At 37.7% G+C, this 20,512-nt stretch overlaps 1 protein-coding gene across 1 annotated transcript in view; it reads right to left on the bottom strand.

The window, feature by feature from the left end:
- spock1 (SPARC (osteonectin), cwcv and kazal like domains proteoglycan 1) overlaps positions 1-20,512 on the bottom strand; it is a 188,145-nt gene that overhangs the window by 66,642 nt on the left and 100,991 nt on the right. The window contains exon 3 of the mRNA XM_065275194.1: positions 14,108-14,153. Coding sequence (XP_065131266.1) covers positions 14,108-14,153 — 46 coding nt within the window. The remainder of the gene's footprint in view (positions 1-14,107; positions 14,154-20,512) is intronic.

A 20,512-nucleotide genomic window follows, 5' to 3' on the forward strand; every position in this document is an offset into this window, starting at 1 on the left:
TCTGGGACTTGGTTCATCCTGATTGGCTTTTCATCATAGCCAACCAGTGCACAAGAAGAAAAACAGAAGCTAGCAAACGGCAAAGTGATGCACCCTACACAAAGGTTAACAAATTTGCATGATGGTATTAGCCCCTTTACACAGTAATTCTGGTAAATTACCATGAATTTACCAGAATGAATTTACCAGTAAATACTAAAATGTGCTGTTCACACATGCAGTGACGTTCCGTTATTTTACCAGAAAGGCATCATTCACACATCAGTATCAAAATACCGGTAAACTCGGAGAGAAAGCGAAAGGTACCTGTGGTGCGCAGCTGGCGAGCTCCGTGTCGTATTTGTAAACAATGGCGGGTCATGACTTAATATCGTCGGTCCGTATTTTGTTGTTTTCACATCTGTGGCAAACGGTCCCGAAGTTGCTCGTGACCAAACAACATTGCGTTAGGCAGCGTCAAACGGAACCTGCGTGTGCACATTAGGCTTCACAGAGGGTGTGCTAAGGACGTCGGCAATTTGGCAAATAGTTTTAAACAACTTTGAAGAAATGTGGATGTTACCTTCAGGTGTGCTTGACTTTTAAGCAGCATGTGTGTGGAAACGTCCGTAAACAGTGCGGGGGTAAACGCGTCACCTGTTTAAAAATGTCTGATTGGCCCGATCTGTCACCGCAGTCTGACGTTGTCCGTTCTAAATGCCGGTAATCCTATATTTTTCGTTTTTACTGGTAAATTGGGAGCACTGATTTACTGAAAAGGTTCTGTTCACACATGACATGTTTACTGCAATTTACCAGTAAATTTCCAGTAAAGACTGTATGAGTGAAAGGGACTATTGTCTAGCGGCACAACCCTAGTGTGAAAACACCATTTCCAGAATCACACGTGTAAGTATATACTGTGTGAACTGAGCTAAATTTACCCAATGCCTCAATGTGTATGTTGTGTTGAAAGGGACCCCCACTGACTTTAGAAACCCCTGATCCAAGAGAAACATCTAAGACAATCTTAAATCCTCAATAAACTAAAGGGAGACCAGTAAGATTTTCCTCTGGCGTTTTAGTTTATAAGAGAATCAGAAACAATCAGCTTTAATCTGCTAACACAGATAACACGCAGTTTCTCGCTCTCAGAAGGACGTGTCTGAATTGATCTGGTGGTTTATTTTCAGTGTTTGCTGTGCTTGTTTTCAAGTGTCTCTCTTGCAAATTGATACACGGAGCCAAGATAATCAATTCCACCCGAACACCCACTCTTTCTTTCTCTTCTTTATTTATATAGCACGTTTTATAAGAACCTGGGGTTGATCAAAGTGCTGATCAATTCAATAAACAACAATAATTTACATTAAACAAATCACAACCGAAAGAAAAAACAAATACACAATGTATCGGGCCATTAGCAATCGCAAAGAGGTAGGGATTAAGCATAAATGTAAAATTAGCTATTGACAGTGCAGTTCAGAAGACAAAGCATTGAACAAGTAATTTCAAAAGCTCGATCACCACAATTCTTGCGTCTTGACCTAGCGATGGTCATCACTCCTAAAAACCCAGAGTGGTCTCACTGCTTTGTGTGGGTGCAACAATTTAGTGAGATAGCTAGATGCAAGATTATGTAAATTATAAGTTGGTAACCATTGTAAATTGATCAACATGGGAGTGATATGCTGGAATTTACGAGTACCAGTCAGAAGCCTGGCTGGTGCATTTTGGACCAGCTGAAGATGCTCCATAGAAAAATGATTAATCCCATAATAGAGCGAATTGCATTAATCTAGCCGTGATGTTATAAATACATTAATTCCTTTCTCAAAGGTATTTTTTTGATAGAAACGTTTTGAACACATAGGTTCTTTACACATGGGATGACCCACTGAGTTAAATCACCAAGGTCACAGTCATGAATATTAGAATAAAAGCGTTACTGGGTTCAAACAGGATCACCTCAGTTTTACCTTATTTAGTGTCAAGGAACTCTTCTTAACCCAAAGTTTGAGTTCTTGGATACATGTAAACAAGTTCCCGATGCATTTTTATTACCAGGATCAAAAGGAATATAAAACTGAGCATCATCAGCATACAGGTGAAAATTATTTTTTTTGCACAGTTTTTTTTTAATTGAACCCAGAGGTAGCATAAAAAACAAGAAGAGAGTCAGTGCAAGCACCACACACACTCACACAAACAAACTCATGCAAACACTGCACACAAACACCACACACTCACGTAAACAACATACACAACCATGCAAACACACTCATGCAAACATCACCACTCACACAAAAACCCCACACAAACACCATACACACAAACACACACACAAACATAACACACTTATGCAAACATCCCACATAAACACACTCACGCAAACACCATACACACCCATGCAAACACCACACACACTCACGCAAACACCACAAACACACTCACGCAAACACCACAAACACATTCACGCAAACACCACAAACACACTCACGCAAACACCACACACACGCAAACACCACAAACACACACAAACACACACACACACAAACATAACACACTTATGTAAACACCCCAGATAAACACACTCACACAAACACCATACACACCCATGCAAACACACACATGCAAACATAACACACACTCACGCAAACACCACAAACACATTCACGCAAACACCACAAACACACTCACGCAAACACCACAAACACACTCACGCAAACACCACAAACACACACATGCAAACACAGCACACTGCAAGCGCCACAAACACGCACACACAAACACCATACACACAAACACACATACAAACATCACACACTTATGCAAACACCACAAACACACACATGCAAACACCTCAGATAAACACACTCACGCAAACACCATACACACCCATGCAAACACACCCATGCAAACATCACACACACTCACGCAAACACCACAAACACACATGCAGACACCATACACACAAACATCACACACTTATGTAAACACCATACACACCTCACATAAACACACTCACGCAAACACCACACACATTCACGCAAACACCACACAAACACTTAAGCAAACACCCCACACAAACACATTCATGCAAAAATCCCACCCATCCACCAGACACACACATGCAAGCACCACAAAAACACACAAAAAGACCATACACACAAACACACATACAAACATCACACACTTATGCAAACACCATACACACCCACGCAAACACCATACACACCCATACAAACACACTCATGCAAACATCACACACATTCATGCAAACACCATACAAACAAACATCTAACACTAATGTAAACACCATACACACCTCACATAAACACACTCACGCAAACACCATACACACCCATGCAAACACACTCATGCAAACTTCACGCACACTCACGCAAACACCACACACATTCATGCAAACACCACACACACACTTGAGCAAACGCCCCACACAAACACACTCTTGCAAAAATCCCACCCATCCACCAGACACACACATGCAAGCACCACAAACACACACACACAAACACCATACACACAAACACACATACAAACATCACACACTTATGCAAACACCATACACACCCACGCAAACACCATACACACACATTCATGCAAACACCACACACACACTTATGCAAACACCCCACACCTACATGCAAGCACCACACACTTACACAAACACCACACACAATCATGTAAACACATGCAAACACCACACTCATCCTATTCTGCATAATATCCTATTCATTGGTCTACTCTAATGGAATGAGTTTTAAAATATTTGAATAAGACACTGTCTTTTGCCGAACTCATAAATGAATTTGCGAATGAGTTTTTAAACGCTTATCAAAGCACATTTCTGACTTATTTAAATCACTTCAGCTCTACTCACACATACACAGGTTTATTGCACTGTATAAATGAGCTTTGTAGCAGGTTTATGTTATCTATTTTCTAAATCTAGCTCTCACATAAACCTCATACTCTACATGTGTGACCTGGTCATGTTTTTGTGAGATTTAGTCATGCTATATAATGATGGGATCACTGAAGGTTTATACACAGTGTTCTCTCTCTCTCTCTCTCTCTCTCTCTCTCTCTCTCTCTCTCTCTCTCCTGTGTATGTCTGTCTGTCCTTGACTCACACAGTCATAGCAGAGAGAGAGAGAGAGAGAGAGAGAGAGAGAGAGAGAGAGAGAGAGAGCAAAGGAAATGCTTGAGGACATTCAAGAGAAATCCAGCTATCTGTGCTTGTCTGTGGATCAGGCCTTCATGGCTGCAGGGACATCTGGTATGATCTCATAGCATGGACATTATGATGCCCTTCAGAGGTCACATGCACAGATGAACAGAGTTTCTGAACATCTGTGGGTATTCAGGTGCATATGAATGTAAATGAAGAAGTAAGGTAAACGTCAGGACACTTCCAGAGAAAATACAGACATATTTCAAATACACTGCTTTGGTCAACATAAGAAAGATAGTAAATGTTACAGGTTTTGTAAATAATGTCTTTTATTGTTGGAACTTTTCCTTTAAGGTATTTTTTAAAGAGTCTTTTATCTGATGAATGGCTCAGAGAAGCCACTGTCCTTCCATCACATCTCACCCCTTTTTCTCTGCTTCTGGGAATTTGATGACCTCTTTAAAATTTGGTCTCCTTCAAAACTTTACTAGTCTGTCTCTGATGAAGTCTCACCTCCAAAACCAGCCAAAGCAGAACTAAACACTAAAAAAACCACTTTTAACTTTTACTACACTATTACAGATGGCAAAAAGTAATACAGTAAAAAATCTATTATTTCAAGAGCATTTGTGCTTTCAAGCCACATGCCCATGTGTTTCAGGCATCTGAATCAATGACTGGACCCCAGGGACCAATCAGCTGTGGTGAAATTGAGAGAAAGGCCAATGAGATTTTCTCTAGTATTGATGACAAGTAAACAAAAGATCCAAGCTACACATTTGGCCAATTACTTCTATTTACCATAGCCAAGAAATCAAGAAACTGAGAGGAAATAAATGCAGTAGGGTTAATTAATGCCAATTTGACTGGTCAGGAGGGTAAAGAACCGATAACTAGATCAGATTTCTTGTCCTTGATGCACACTGAGAGTCCAAAGTTAACTTTTTTGCCACATCGGCCAATGGAACGTGAGAAAATACACACTGTACATTGTACTGGTGGTCTGTTTCCTCTGGCGAATAAAGAAGTGTTTTTCACTGAAATCTCATTTCTCTTTTATATTCCTCACTGTGTCTTAGTGTAGATTTTCAAGCTGTTTTTTAAAGACATTTTTTTTACAGTTATTCAGCAAGTATGGTTTGAGTGTGAGGTTGTGCATTTGTTTTACATGTGAGCTCTTAGATTGTGTATGTGTTTACCGTGCGAGCACTGAGGTTGCTTAGTTGTCTGTGCGAGCTTGAAGTTGCGTAGTTTTTGTGTGTAAGCTCTGAGGTTGTTAAGTTGTTTGTGCAGTATTGGTTTTTGCACAAGCTCTGAGGTTGTGTATTTGTTTTTGAAGCTCTGACGTTACATAATTGTTTGTGTGTGAGCTCTAAGGTTGGGTTTTTGCTTGTGTGAAAGCTCTGAGGTTGTGTTTTTGTTTTTGCACAAGCTCTAAGGATTTTTATTTGTTTTGCACAACTTCTGAGGTTGCCTACAGTATTTGTTTTTGCACAAGTTGCCTACAGTATTTGTTTTTGCTCAAGCTCTGAGGTTGCCTATTTGTTTTTGCACAACTTCTGAGGTTGCTTACTTGTTTTTGCACAAGCTCTGAGGTTGCCTTTTTGTTTTTGCACAAGCTCTGAGGTTGCATATTTGTGTTTGCACAAGCTCTGAGGTTGCATATTTGTTTTTGCACAAGCTCTGAGGTTGCCTTTTTGTTTTTGCACAAGCTCTGAGGTTGCATATTTGTTTTTGCACAAGCTCTGAGGTTGCCTTTTTGTTTTTGCACAAGCTCTGAGGTTGCATATTTGTTTTTGCACAAGCTCTGAGGTTGTGTTTTTGTTTTTGCACAAGCTCTAAGGTTTTGTATTTGTTTTGCACAACTTCTGAGGTTGCCTACAGTATTTGTTTTTGCACAAGTTGCCTACAGTATTTGTTTTTGCTCAAGCTCTGAGGTTGCCTATCTGTTTTTGCACAACTTCTGAGGTTGCTTACTTGTTTTTGCACAAGCTCTGAGGTTGCATATTTGTGTTTGCACAAGCTCTGAGGTTGCATATTTGTTTTTGCACAAGCTCTGAGGTTGCCTATTTGTTTTTGCACAAGCTCTGAGGTTCCCTATTTGTTTTTGCACAAGCTCTGAGGTTGCATATTTGTTTTTGCACAAGCTCTGAGGTTGCATATTTGTGTTTGCACAAGCTCTGAGGTTGCATATTTGTTTGTGCACAAGCTCTGAGGTTGCCTTTTTGTTTTGCACAACTTCTGAGGTTGCATATTTGTTTTTGCACAAGCTCTGAGGTTGCATATTTGTTTTTGCACAAGCTCTGAGGTTGCCTATTTGTTTTTGCTCAAGCTCTGAGGTTGCATATTTGTTTTTGCACAAGCTCTGAGGTTGCCTATTTGTTTGTGCACAAGCTCTGAGGTTGCATATTTGTTTTTGCACAAGCTCTGAGGTTGCATATTTGTTTTTGCACAAGCTCTGAGGTTGCATATTTGTTTTTGCACAAGCTCCGATGTTGCATATTTGTTTTTGCACAAGCTCCGATGTTGCATATTTGTTTTTGCACAAGCTCTGAGGTTGCATATTTGTTTTTGCACAAGCTCCGATGTTGCATATTTGTTTTTGCACAAGCTCTGAGGTTGCATATTTAATTTTGCACAAGCTCTGAGGTTCCTTATTTGTTTTTGAACAAGCTCTGAGGTTGCATATTTGTTTTTGCACAAGCTCTGAGGTTGCCTATTTGTTTTTGCACAAGCTCTGAGGTTGCATATTTGTTTTTGAACAAGCTCTGAGGTTGCATATTTGTTTTTGCACAAGCTCTGAGGTTGCCTATTTGTTTTTGCACAAGCTCTGAGGTTGCATATTTGTTTTTGCACAAGCTCTGAGGTTGCCTTTTTGTTTTTGCACAAGCTCTGAGGTTGCCTATTTGTTTTGCACAACTTCTGAGGTTGCTTACTTGTTTTTGCACAAGCTCTGAGGTTGCATATTTGTTTTTGCACAAGCTCTGAGGTTGCATATTTGTTTTTGCACAAGCTCCGATGTTGCATATTTGTTTTTGCACAAGCTCTGAGGTTGCATATTTGTTTTTGCACAAGCTCTGAGGTTGCATATTTGTTTTTGCACAAGCTCCGATGTTGCATATTTGTTTTTGCACAAGCTCCGATGTTGCATATTTGTTTTTGCACAAGCTCTGAGGTTGCATATTTGTTTTTGCACAAGCTCCGATGTTGCATATTTGTTTTTGCACAAGCTCTGAGGTTGCATATTTAATTTTGCACAAGCTCTGAGGTTCCTTATTTGTTTTTGAACAAGCTCTGAGGTTGGATTATTGTTTGTGTGCAAGCTCTGAGGCTGGGTAGTTGTTTTTGCACAAGCTCTGAGAATCAAAATACACGGTTTGAAAACACTGAAAATGAAAACTGATGTGCCAAATAAAAACTGCTGTGACTGTGAAATAATTTGATAGTTACCTAAAAAGTTACTGCTCTCTTAAATAGCTTCAAAGTGCTTCAATGGTGCAATTTATGGGCATTTTCTTTTAAGGTAGTTTATCTAATAGCTAACTAGATGATCAAAATGATATATTTTATAGAAGTATCAGCACAATTCATGATATGGTTTCTATGCAGTTATTAACTGCAGTTACAATCCAGCCATCAACCATAATCCTGCATAGCAGACCATTATTGTCACACCTCAAATCTGAAAGCAATGTTCCCATTATTATGCAGAATCTGCAGTTTAACTTTTTCTTTTAATGTTTCATTATTTAGCATTTAAAGTGCCCATGGTTTGCTAAGATTTGCACTATTTTGTATATGTAGTGTCCAGTGATTACAACTCAAAACTAAGTTGTTCAGTATTTGGTTATGCACATCACTAACAGCAACATGAAGAAAAACATGTGCTAAAACAAACAAGATTTATACAAACATTCAAACCTACAAATGTGTTTTTGACAAAAATCTACGTTTCCTCCTATATTTCTGTTTACTGTATCTCTCTCCTTACATACAGTACAAAAGTGTTTTTAAAATTGAACGGCCTGCTTCAGACTGAAGATAAAGCCATAGTGTCTCTGTGTAAATAACTTACAGACAGTTTAAAGGGCAGGCTGTTGCTTTGCTGGCCGTGTGGCCGTGTTTACTGCCACTGCAGTTTAGCGTAGAAACGCTGACTCAACATTGCTCACAACCAAACCATACAAATGCAAATGAGGCATTCAGTGAGAATTTGCCCATAACAAGGCCGTAATGAAGCCTACACACGCAATTAAATTCACTGAGAATGCATGCAGAGCCACCAAAACAGATTACGTCCAAGACAATGCTGCACACATACGCAGAAACATGCACACGCGGTATTCTCTGAGCTCCTTAAATCTCCTGTCATGTCTGTAATGGACAAGATCATAACCCTCATTTTTCTTTAAAGTGAATAATTACACTGTGAAGCTAATTCAATTAGTCAAGCTCAGCCATAGTGCTTACAAGATCACAGAGAGAGAGAGAGAGAGAGAGAGAGAGAGAGAGAGAGAGAGAGAGCGAGAGAGAGAGACTGTGTGTAACACTGTATCTGTGAGGGCTGTGGGTGAATGTCTATAAGAAGTGTGAAGGAACTCTCTCAAGAGAGAGGAAGAGAGATAAAGGAGAGAAAGAGAGAGTGAGAGAGCGAGGGATCTAAATTGCTTGTCTCTCTTGTCTAATGAAAATTCAGCTGAAGTGAATCGATGCAGGGTGATTTGTGAAATCAATGTAAAACAACACTGAAGTGTTGTGATGATATAACAAACACTGCCATACAAAACACAGGCCAACCGCTCGTTCGCAATAGAGTGCTGCAGGAATGGCGTATTTTTGTATGCAAAACATAAAACCGAATTAGCATTATAGCACTTCCGGTTCTATTGTCCTAAAGTAAATGGCTTTTTTTAATTGGGTTTTGGTTTAACTACTTAAAAAAAGATGGGTTAACACATAAGCCCAAGATAACGACATAAGGCACACAACTAATCGTTACTTTTACTAGTGTCTTTAAAAGGATGGTTGCTAACAAGTTGACTATATAAAATATGGATGTAGTGTCCATGACATCACCCATAGGTTTCTGAAGAGCATTTTTGAAGCTCAAAGTTGGGGGGACCTGTCGTTGCACGTCACTATGCGTCACTCGTGGATAACTAAAAATAGGCAAAAAAGTGGAACGTGGGTGGAACTGAGGTGCCTGGTTGCTGAAACCACGGCCGCTTAGTCACTCAAGTAACATGATTTCTCGTTCCGTCTGATTGATGGCCATCAGCGGCTGAGTTAACAACAAATCCCATCATTCCACGCTTCTTCAGAGCGTCATTTGTTTACGTCATTGTTATTGTTTTGATTGTTCGCCCTCTAGTGGTGGCTTATACAAATTGTACCTTTAATTATGCAGAACTTCTGGGCTTAATTTAATTGAAACGGATAAGCTACAAAAACTTTATCCTCTCACAGTTGTCATGAAGGGCAAAATTAGCTATATAGACCAAAAACACTTTTTGTACTAGACTGTAAACATATTTATTTCTGTTGTAAAGTTGGGCATTTTAACATGGGGGTGTATGGGATTGCTTCCATTTTGACAAGTCTCTAGTGGCCAGTCGATGAATTGCAGTTTGTGTCACTTCCATGTTGGCCTCATGAAAGAGATCGAAAGGTTGCCCCTAGGTTGCTACATGTGACTACGGACTTTGTCAGGGACTTTAAAGATCTTAAAAACAACGCAACCTGGGCACAATTCCCAACAAAGATTCATCGACAGAGTATTTTTCTTATCAGGGAACATTTTATAATTTAATAAAGTTTGTTGGAAGTTGATCTCAAGAGATCGTGTGTAGTTCACCTGTAGCCTAAGGTTCGCTTTAAAATTTCTAGTAAATGCATTTATACTTCAAGATTCATAAAAGTTGTGTTCATCTGTGAAGATTATCTTTTACAAAATTTGTAAGTGTCACAAACTTGTGTTAAACAAAGCTTATTTTTTGCAAAATAAATAGGTTTTTTGCCGGTTTCCCGCTAACTTTCGGGTTGGCATACATCATTATTTCCCTAATCGTTATTTGTGTCTCGTCTTATAGTAAAACCCTCTAACCACGCAGAAATTGTTCATATATGAATTCTTGACATTGTGTTTGATATTAAAATGAGTTTTTAGGGATATCACTCTTAAACCATACTGACAAAAATAATTTATTTGCCAATGGGGAAGGAAAAATAAACATATATTTTCTCCATTGTTGCATCTCAAGAACATTTACAAGTACCTTGTTTTATAAATGTGACCCCTGGCAAAATAAGTGGGAATGAGCAAATTTTCAAAATTGAGTTCTTTATATTTTGACATTCTCTATAAAAAACTCAAAACGATGTAAGATTTGTTGGAATCTGACAAAAAATGCACCTGTTTGAAGTTGAAGTCAGCAAAGTCAATTTTGAGAAAAATATAATTATGGATTTTTTAAGGTTCAATAGCAAAATCATCGCATCCATACCTTAAAATCACTTATAAACTAATAAATTTAACACACAAAGCACACACAAAGTCAAAAACAATATCTATAGGAAAAATATATGTTCAACTTTTTTCTTTCTTTTATTGTTTGATTGACATTGAGACAGACAGGTTTAAGATCTACTGGAATGCAAGGATCTAATGTAATGTGACACATCAGACATTTTTTCCAATAGTTAACCAAACCATTCACTTAAGACATACCAGGTTATATCTGCATTAATTATTGTTAAAAAATATATTTTTAAAACTTTAATTCTGTATATATGTGTGTATATATCGGAACCTGCGCTTGCACATCTGTGTGCACAATTCAAATCTGTCAGTCAACTCGAGGAAGATCGTTTTAATGTCTTGTTACTCTTATTTTAACAAAGCAAGTCATTCCCTCTATTTTCTGCATGTTTTAAAAACCCGAAACCAAAATGTCAGACACGCATGAGCATGGACACACATCTTTGTATTAGATAAAGCATTTAGGACAGTGCACCTCTCAGAAAAACGTACAAAAGATAATTTTAAAAGTTTAATGACTATTTAGAGCATTTGGATCGCTAGATGAGGGCTTAATGTACTTATTGTGTAATGAAAACCTTAATTTCGACCAAAATCGACATTTATACTTTCTTTTGCTTCTAGCTCAAAATTACACTGTGGGCATTCCGACTCATTTTACCAGCATAGGTCACAAATCCATGTATTTTTATTGGAAAGAAAACCACAGTGTACTGACTAAGCAAATAATTTTTTGTAATGTCTTTTAAAACTTAGTGAACTGCCTATATTGAAATTATATTCATGAGTTTAGATCTTTGCAACAGAAGAAGCTCGTACAGATGGCACAAACACCCTCATTTTCTAACTGTCCATATGGTAGCGTCATGCATGCATCTGTCTGCTGCTCTCTCTATCTGTGTTTCGGTGGAAGCGATTGCTTTTGATTGGTCACTTATGATGCTTTGCTGTAATCATTAGCAGGATTGCTTAGCAGAGCAGAAACTAAACTAATATCAAACATGCTGTTTATGACAGTGACCTTATATTCGGCTTTTAGCACAAGTGTTTGAATAATCTTCACTTCAGGAAATAGCTCCGGAAATCTGTCGGGGCTTGTGAGCAATATCTCGTTTTTCAAATGCATTTACATTTATTCATTTAGTTGATGCTTTTATCTAAAGCAACACGCAGCACTTGTTCAAGCTTTTATTATTATCATCTATGTTTCCTGCCAGTCAAATTCATGACCCTGGCATATGCAATTTTTTGGTTTTGGTAATGTATCTATAAAATAGTTGCTTCATCTGCTACATTTATTCAAATGTATCAGTAAGTGGTAGATGTTTTGTTATACTATGAAGGAATATAGGGATATTCGGTGGAGAAGAGTGCTTTAAATCATGGATAAATAAATGAATGTGAAAAAAGAGTGTAGATCATATTACGTATTAGAAAAGTTACGAAAAGTACAACAGACAGAACTCATTCTCTCTGACTGACAGCTATGTGTGTACATAAGTATACACTTATAACTCTATTAAATAGCTATCTTAGCAATTTTTTTCAATTTCTGATTATTTCTTTCTTGATATAATCTTGATACTGCTGTTGAATGATTTACAGATCATCAACAATCATTTAAAGGTGGGCTGCATGATCTCTCCGATCCGTCCCACACATACGCAACCCAGGCAATGATATCGTTTAGTTAGTAGACACGCACCTTACTGCAAATTGGCTACAAGTGTGTTTTGGTACTCAGCCCGACTCCCTTTTCCAAAGTGTTTTTCAAAAATCATCCCCCCTGCCTTTAAGATTTACTAAAGCTTAAAAATCATCTGATGTGTTTTTCCTCTCTTTTTGCCACCACCTAAACAGGGCAGGCTCTAGGCATGGGCAGGGGTGGGCTAAGTCCACCCAAACGTCTGTCTTGCCCACCCAATCAGAATAAAGTCAATATGAATTTATACATTGGTTAAAAGCAATCTGAAGCAGGCTTTGTTAAGGGTTTAAGGAAGGGCTGTAGACGCTCCTAAACAATCAACACCAGACCTCTGTCTGTGGTGGAGATTCTGACTGATGCAACACAAGATTTAAAAGCGGAATTACTTGTGTGCAATTTGTAGCTTTAAGCCTGTTGTCTCCTCCACTTTAATTCCCCCAAATCACATTATATGACTTGACTTAAATTTAAATGCACCATTCCAGTCATTTGAGACCATTTAGCAGTCATTAAACTCTTTCCCCGCCAGCTTTTTTCATGATTTTCACAAAAGTTTAATGCCTCCCAGAAAATGCTCTTCTTTAAATATATAAACACACAATATATTAAATGAAAGAACAGACCCTTTGCTTTAAAAAAAAATTTCATCCTTACTTCACCAGTTCTCTTTTTATTACCTGTTTCAAAAACACCAAATTTTGAGCAAAAAGCTGAGATAATAATATTTTTGTAAAGGACTTTTGATAGGGATCAGATGCAGAGCGATTCTCAAAACTTAGGTTGACATACAGCTGTTTGTCCTAGGGCGATACTTATATAAGTTAAATAAGTTGCCGTTTATAATAGCGGTATTGCGGATTGACAGATAATTTGTCAATGATGGGAAAAAAAGTTAATGATGGATCCGTTCACGTCTCAGTAAGAAAGATCTTTGGGCAAAAATGCAACCAAGATGTATAATAATTCCCCCCCTAAATTCAAGACAAGGGGGCAAACATGACCCTTTACAATTAAACCAAAAAATTATTATAACTGTCATGATCAAAATGAAATGTGAAAATGAAGACAAGCATTGATGGCAGCATTAGAATTTATCTGTTCACGGTGCATCAGATTACTTTATATGCATTATTTTTGCAGCATTGAGATTACAACCAATCACAGTCGTGCCTGTTAAGCGAATTAATGTTATGGACAATCAGTGCTAAGTTTTTGGTGCAAATTAAAAAATTTGGTTAAAGCATGCCACGCCTTTAATGAGATAATCATAAACAACAGTGTGCAGATGCAAATGAGAGATTCATTGTACTGTAAAGTCAGACTTATTAGTATATAGCAGAAGTGGGTCATTGACTGTTTTAGTGTTTGGTGTTTTTTTATATTTATTTGCAGTTTGATTAATCGCGTTTTCTTTAATGCATGAAAAACCTAATAATTCATAAACTTTCTCAACTTGGTAATATGCTGTGCAAAAACATTGTTTTTAAATTTATTCCAATCTAAATTTGTGCAATTGCATAAATCTCATCATTTTTTTGTGTGTGTGTGTGTATATTGCCCACCCAGGATATCTGCCAGCCCACACTTCTATAGCTGGCAAGAAGTGTCCCTGCCCTTAAACATGAGCATGTGATTCTTAGGTATTCAATTCAAACACATATGCACTAAATGGATATACAGTACTGACCTTGATCTTCTACTTTCTCAGGGTTCCAGGTTCTGAAGTAATCGTCCTACAGAGATACAAAACACATTCACTTAACATCTTCAAACTGACACAAGTCAAGCTTTAGATTAATAAAATACACATGGCCTTCAGAGAAGTACATAGTGAGAGACATGATGTACATGCATTTAAAATATGTTCGAAAATATTTGAAAATGCAGCATATTAAAACTCTATTAAATGAGCATGGATCAAAACCTGTATAAATCCAAAATTAATTGTCACATGATATTATTTAACTACAGTAATAACAAACTGAAAACACAGATGTAGGGGCGTCATGCACCAACTTTTTTAAGGGGACAGTGTGCACAGCTACCCTTTATATTGTAATCTTAATTATTAATGTCAATTAAACATCAAAACCTTCTTCACATCATATTCTACACAGACATTTTGAATGATTTTATTGCTATTTAACACATTAATGAACAATTCATGCGCTCAACAGTCACGTCTGTGATTAGCTGTAATGATCAACAATGCAAAAAAAAAACAGTGAATAAAAAGAAACCTTTGATGCAATGTAAGCATCTAAATTTAATGATGTAATCAACATTTTCATTTTTAAATGCATTGAAAGTATATAATAAAAAAACAAGCCTATAATCATATTGGTTATATCAATACAATAAGGTTGAATGCATGAACTAATATAAAAAATATAGTTTTTCAACATATATTCATTCTTGTTAATGTTACTTAATGTCAGTACAATTATTCATGTTAGTTAATTGTGCATTAATTATGTTATAATGATTTTATAAATGTATTATTCTTAGATCATTTAAGCTAATGCATGAACAAATTGTTAACAGATACAACCTTATTGTAAAGTGTTACCAACATATGTATTTAAAACTATTATAGGAATGCATTTTTGCATCACATTGCATCACATTCACATTGGTGAATCTAGATATAAACATTAAGAAATGGACTTTGAACTATCATCTTTGTACATAGTTAATCTGCGACCGTGCACAATGATGGCGCCAGTGCTGTTGTGTCTTTATAATTTATTAATAATTCATTGCGTCCAGAATGATGCACGTAATTAAAACAGAAAAAATCTCAGAACAGTGAAAAACTGATTATACTTTGCCCATAAAACAAAGTAACAGATGAAAAAATGTTTAATTGATTTTGAGGTTGAATGCAAAATCCACTTGGCCCAGATGGCATGTGACGCCTCTGGGCATAAGGTTGTTATCGCAACTTATTTCACAATACTACTTGCTAGCTGCCTGTACATTAGCCTGCTTATTACTCAGCTATTTACCTAATAAGTAACAGTAAATATTTCATGAAATATTTTATTTTTACTTTCAGTTTTAATATAAGACAAGACGTTCAAATGTCACGAACACACTATTTGGTTCAATCATTTGTAAATATGGTGTCATATATGTAATTAACAGACATTTATATTTAATTTTGTTTAATATTAAACTGTATCTGTCAAAATGATTTGCTGCATCTGGGTTACTACTGTGTGTTATTAGTTTCGACTGGCCAATTATAAGCATTTTTGAGTGCCGTGTAATAAATAATCGAAAATTGCTCAGATCTATTTGCCACCAAATGCTGATCTCAAAACCCTACCCAATTGTAAAGTAACTTTGTCCTAAGATGCATCACTATGTTTACCTCATTTGTGAAAGTCGCTTTGGGTAAATATTTTAAGTATTAAGTATTGGGTAAGTATTTTTAAAGCATTTACAATTAATAAAACAGGCAAAAGTACACTACAACATTATTAAAAGCTTAACGTGTGACAGACTTGTGCAATTTTTTTTAAGTTCTCTTTACATTTACATTGACTAATTTGTCTATATTGACATGACTAATAAGAGCAGTTTTGCTAAATTTCTAACCCTGTCAGTTACTTACAATACACTCACCTAAAGGATTATTAGGAACACCATACTAATACTGTGTTTTACCCCCTTTCGCCTTCAGAACTGCCTTAATTCTACGTGGCATTGATTCAACAAGGTGCTGAAAGCATTCTTTAGAAATGTTGGCCCATATTGATAGGATAGCATCTTGCAGTTGATGGAGGTTTGTGGGATGCACATCCAGGGCACGAAGCTCCCGTTCCACCCACATCCCAAAGATGCTCTATTGGGTTGAGATCTGGTGACTGTGGGGGCCATTTTAGTACAGTGAACTCATTGTCATGTTCAAGAAACCAATTTGAAATGATTCGAGCTTTGTGACATGGTGAATTACCCTGCTGGAAGTAGCCATCAGAGGATGGGTACATGGTGGTCATAAACGGATGGACATGGTCAGAAACAATGCTCAGGTAGGCCAAGGCATTTAAACGATGCACCATTTGCACTAAGGGGCCTAAATTGTGCCAAGAAAACATCCCCCACACCATTACACCACCACCACCAGCCTGCACAGTGGTAACAAGGCATGATGGATCCATGTTCTCATTCTGTTTATGCCAAATTCTGACTCTACCATCTGAATGTCTCAAAAGAAATTGAGACTCATCAGACCAGGCAACATTTTTCCAGTCTTCAACCGTCCAATTTTGGTGAGCTTGTGCAAATTGTAGCCTCTTTTTCCTATTTGTAGTGGAGATGAGTGGTACCCGGTGGGGTCTTCTGCTGTTATAGCCCATCCTCCTCAAGATTGTGCATGTTGTGGCTTCACAAATGCTTTGCTGCATACCTCGATAGTAGCAGGTGGTTATTTCAGTCAAAGTTGCTCTTCTATCAGCTTAAATCATCTAGCATCAACAAGGCATTTTTGGCCACAGGACTGCCACATACCGGATGTTTTTCCCTTTTCACACCATTCTTTGTAAACTCTAGAGTGGTTGTGTAATCCCAGTAACTGAGCAGATTGTGAAATACTAAGATCGGCCCGCCTGGCACCAACAACCATGCCACGCTCAAAATTGCTTAAATCACCTTTCTTTCCCATTCTGACATTCAGTTTGGAGTTCAGGAGATTGTCTTGACCAGGACCACACCCTTGTATTTTAAATACAAACTTTGAAGGCGGGTTCATGTGTTTAACGGAATGTAAGCTCATATACCCTTACATGTTACGATTTAAATAGTCTTCAGATTATATATTATATTGTATTACCAGACATTCATGCGAAATCTGATGTAAACAATCTATATTTCACGGATTATACGCATTTGTGGACAAATACTGTATGGACATTGGATAATCTGAAACTGGCTGGATTCGACTTGTGATCCCCACAAAGGTAAAAGAGTCATGTTTATTTTTGCGGGTTGTCATTTGGTCATAAAATACTACATATGATGCTAGAACATCTCAAAAAGGGTTTTACAGGGGGCATGGCTTAGCTAAATGAGATGTAAATGAGCCCTATTGTCTCCCCCAGCTGAAAAGAAGAGTCCCTTTCGTCTCGATTTTCTCGGTTTGAGTATTTCTGAGTTCCTATATTCAAATGGCCACAACTTCTCCAAATCTTATCAGATTTACATGTGTTACACATCGTTGGAAAGCTTAGAAACTGCACTTTCAGAATCTGTGAATAACTCAAAATGCCCAGATCCGACTTGTGTCCCTACTTTCCGTGACTGGTCACAAATGCATTGAAGCAACTGGCATGTGATTAGTCCGTTAGGTGATTGTACAACAACCTTTATAATAAAAACACAGGACAGGGCCAGATTTTATCCTAAAGAAAGGAAAGCTGCTTTATGAGCCTATGCTGAATCATTACTTACCTATAAAATATTTAGATTGTTCTTATCCTTGGAATAACTTTATAGATGCTTTGAAGATAAGGCGCATGTATCCAGAAGTAAAGAAGGTAATTTTTAATGTTAAATCAATTATTTACTTTGATTTAATATTCTACACTTGTTTTTTATATTTTGTGTGTTTTGAGTGATCAGACCGCACACCTCTTCCTCCTCCTCCTCTCTTAAACGTTATATAAGGTCAAACAAATCATTATTTATTCCAACCATGAAAAATAAATAGCACTGCCCATCAGTTGTCATTTTTAATGAAGGGGACCGATTCAATAGATTGGCCCAAAATCTGCAGAGATTGAGTCCGATTTCCATCTCTTCGACAGACTCCAGGCAAGATCTAGCACAGCATTAGCTATGGCTGCAGAATTTTAAGGGCCTCCCTGCTTTTCAAATCCAATTGCTAACACAGCTCCGTCCCAAAGCGAAGCTGCCACAGGCTGGATAAACAAATATTTGACATCAAACTCTCATTAGATTGCTGACTGCAGACGATCAATGCTTCAATCTTAAACATGTAGGTAAATGTAACATACAAACGCAGCAATTAAAAAAGAAAACTTAAATAAGTTTAGTGGACTGTAGAAGACAGCAATCATTTTAAATGTTGAAGGGCTACTGATCTCAGCCTGTGAGCTGAAGGAAGATTATAATTCAGCTTAAAGTTCAATGGGGTCTCTGCACAACTGGGCCAAACGCTGCTGTGAGCTCATGGCCTCGAGTCAACTGGGAAATGTGGGAGAACTAAAACTCATTTTATCCCTGGAATGACCAAACCTGAGTCTGCAAATCAATGTGCTAAATCTCTCAGAGAGTCCATTTCCCAACCATTAGAAGAAAATACAGCCCTAAAGACAACCAAAGAAAACCACAACAACGCTTCTCTGTGGCCACGTTCATCTATGCTACATAATTACTACATAAACCATTCATCCACCTTCTGACCACTGCTGATTTAGCCATGTCCATATTCTCATCCAAACACAATATACAGTGGATTTACAAGAACCCGCGGTTGGATTCACAAAAACATTCTTAAGACAAAAAAATAAGAAAGTTCTTACTGTATAAGAAGTTCGTAAGAATGTTCCTAAGTGCAATTCTTAAACATTTCTTAAGAAGTTGTCAATTTTTTTCTTAAGAACATCTTGAATTTTTGTCTTAAGAATAAAATGACAAGCTTTAAAATGAATTATGTTAACCTGCTAATGAGGTAACAATACATTTATCCATTAATCTTTTTACTACCTTCATTAACATGATACAAACGAGTTATGCATGAAGACTATTGAAGATGTTATTCGCTGTTGTAAAAGAGGCCAGCTAGTATTAAGGCGGTATGGTGAGTAAATATAATTCCCTATGTCCCAATCGGTCCGTCATGCAGGTTGAGTGCTCTCGGCGTGCGTGCTTCACTCTCCGTGCCCGCAGCTTCGTCTCCCACGCTCACGCGTCAAGAGACGGACGTGGAGGGTGAAGCGTGCCTGGGGTTTCGGAGCGCTGGACTTGCATGACGAAGCGATAACCGGTTCGCCTCCCGCATAGAGCGACTTTTAGCTGTTAAGTAATTTCACAATGAATGTAGGCTATTACGGAGGAAGTTAAATGTTTGCTACTTATTTGTGTTTCATGACATATTACTGAGTAAGCCATTAAACTTCATTATATGTGTGTGAAATTCCTCTTTAAACTAATTTATGTGAAGTAAACTGATTAAATTGCCATTTCAGACTATACACAATACAACATGTCACATTTAAAACAATCAAATTAACTTATCAAACATCTTACATTTTGAGATTTAAAAGGTGAGGTTATCCTAACTTTAAGATGTTTGTTTGAGACAGTTTATTTTTCGAGAATTGGAATTCTTCGTAAGTTTTTTCAAACTTTCTTAAGAAGCTTTTTTAAAAATACAAAATATTCATATAAAATAATATATACAAATTCTTCAGAAAAATCTTCAGATCTTAAATTCAAGCTTAAGAAAAAAGTTATATTATTAATTTTTTCTTAAGCTTGAATTTAAGATCTGAAGATTTTTCTTCTTAATGGTGCATTCACACCAGCTGCGGTAGAGGCGACAAAATGTGCTACTCGCGCGTACTTGGACGCTTGAATATTTGAGTTAACTCACTTCATTCGTGCATGAAAGCCGCGCATGAAATTCTGGTAGTTTGAGACATTCACACGAAAATTGCGTCATGGGAGGGGCTTCTGTGACTCCGCTGAGACTCCGCCTGCTTCCTTTAATCAGGTCCCTACTACAGCAAGGTCCTGATTGGTTAACGCGGTGCAAAAATCCGCCAAAGTTCAGATTATTCAACTTGCGCGTTTCCCGTGGCAACGCTCAATTCGCGCAGGCCGTGCCAACTGCGCGTACTGCGCCGCAGGATGCATAATCGCATCTTTGCATTGACTGAAGAGGTAAATCACTCGTGCTTGCCACCTCTACTGCGTCTGGTGTGAACCCTGCATAATGCTACGTACACACCAAATGCGTAGCATCGCGTTGCTTGCTCTAGATTACTCGTGGGATTTAACTTTGTGTCATGCTAATTTTTCGCTTGAGTTGAATATTTTCAACTTGCGCGAAGGCACGTTTGAG

Source organism: Paramisgurnus dabryanus, chromosome 16 (assembly GCF_030506205.2).
Source record: "Paramisgurnus dabryanus chromosome 16, PD_genome_1.1, whole genome shotgun sequence".
Taxonomy (NCBI): Eukaryota; Metazoa; Chordata; class Actinopteri; order Cypriniformes; family Cobitidae; genus Paramisgurnus; species Paramisgurnus dabryanus.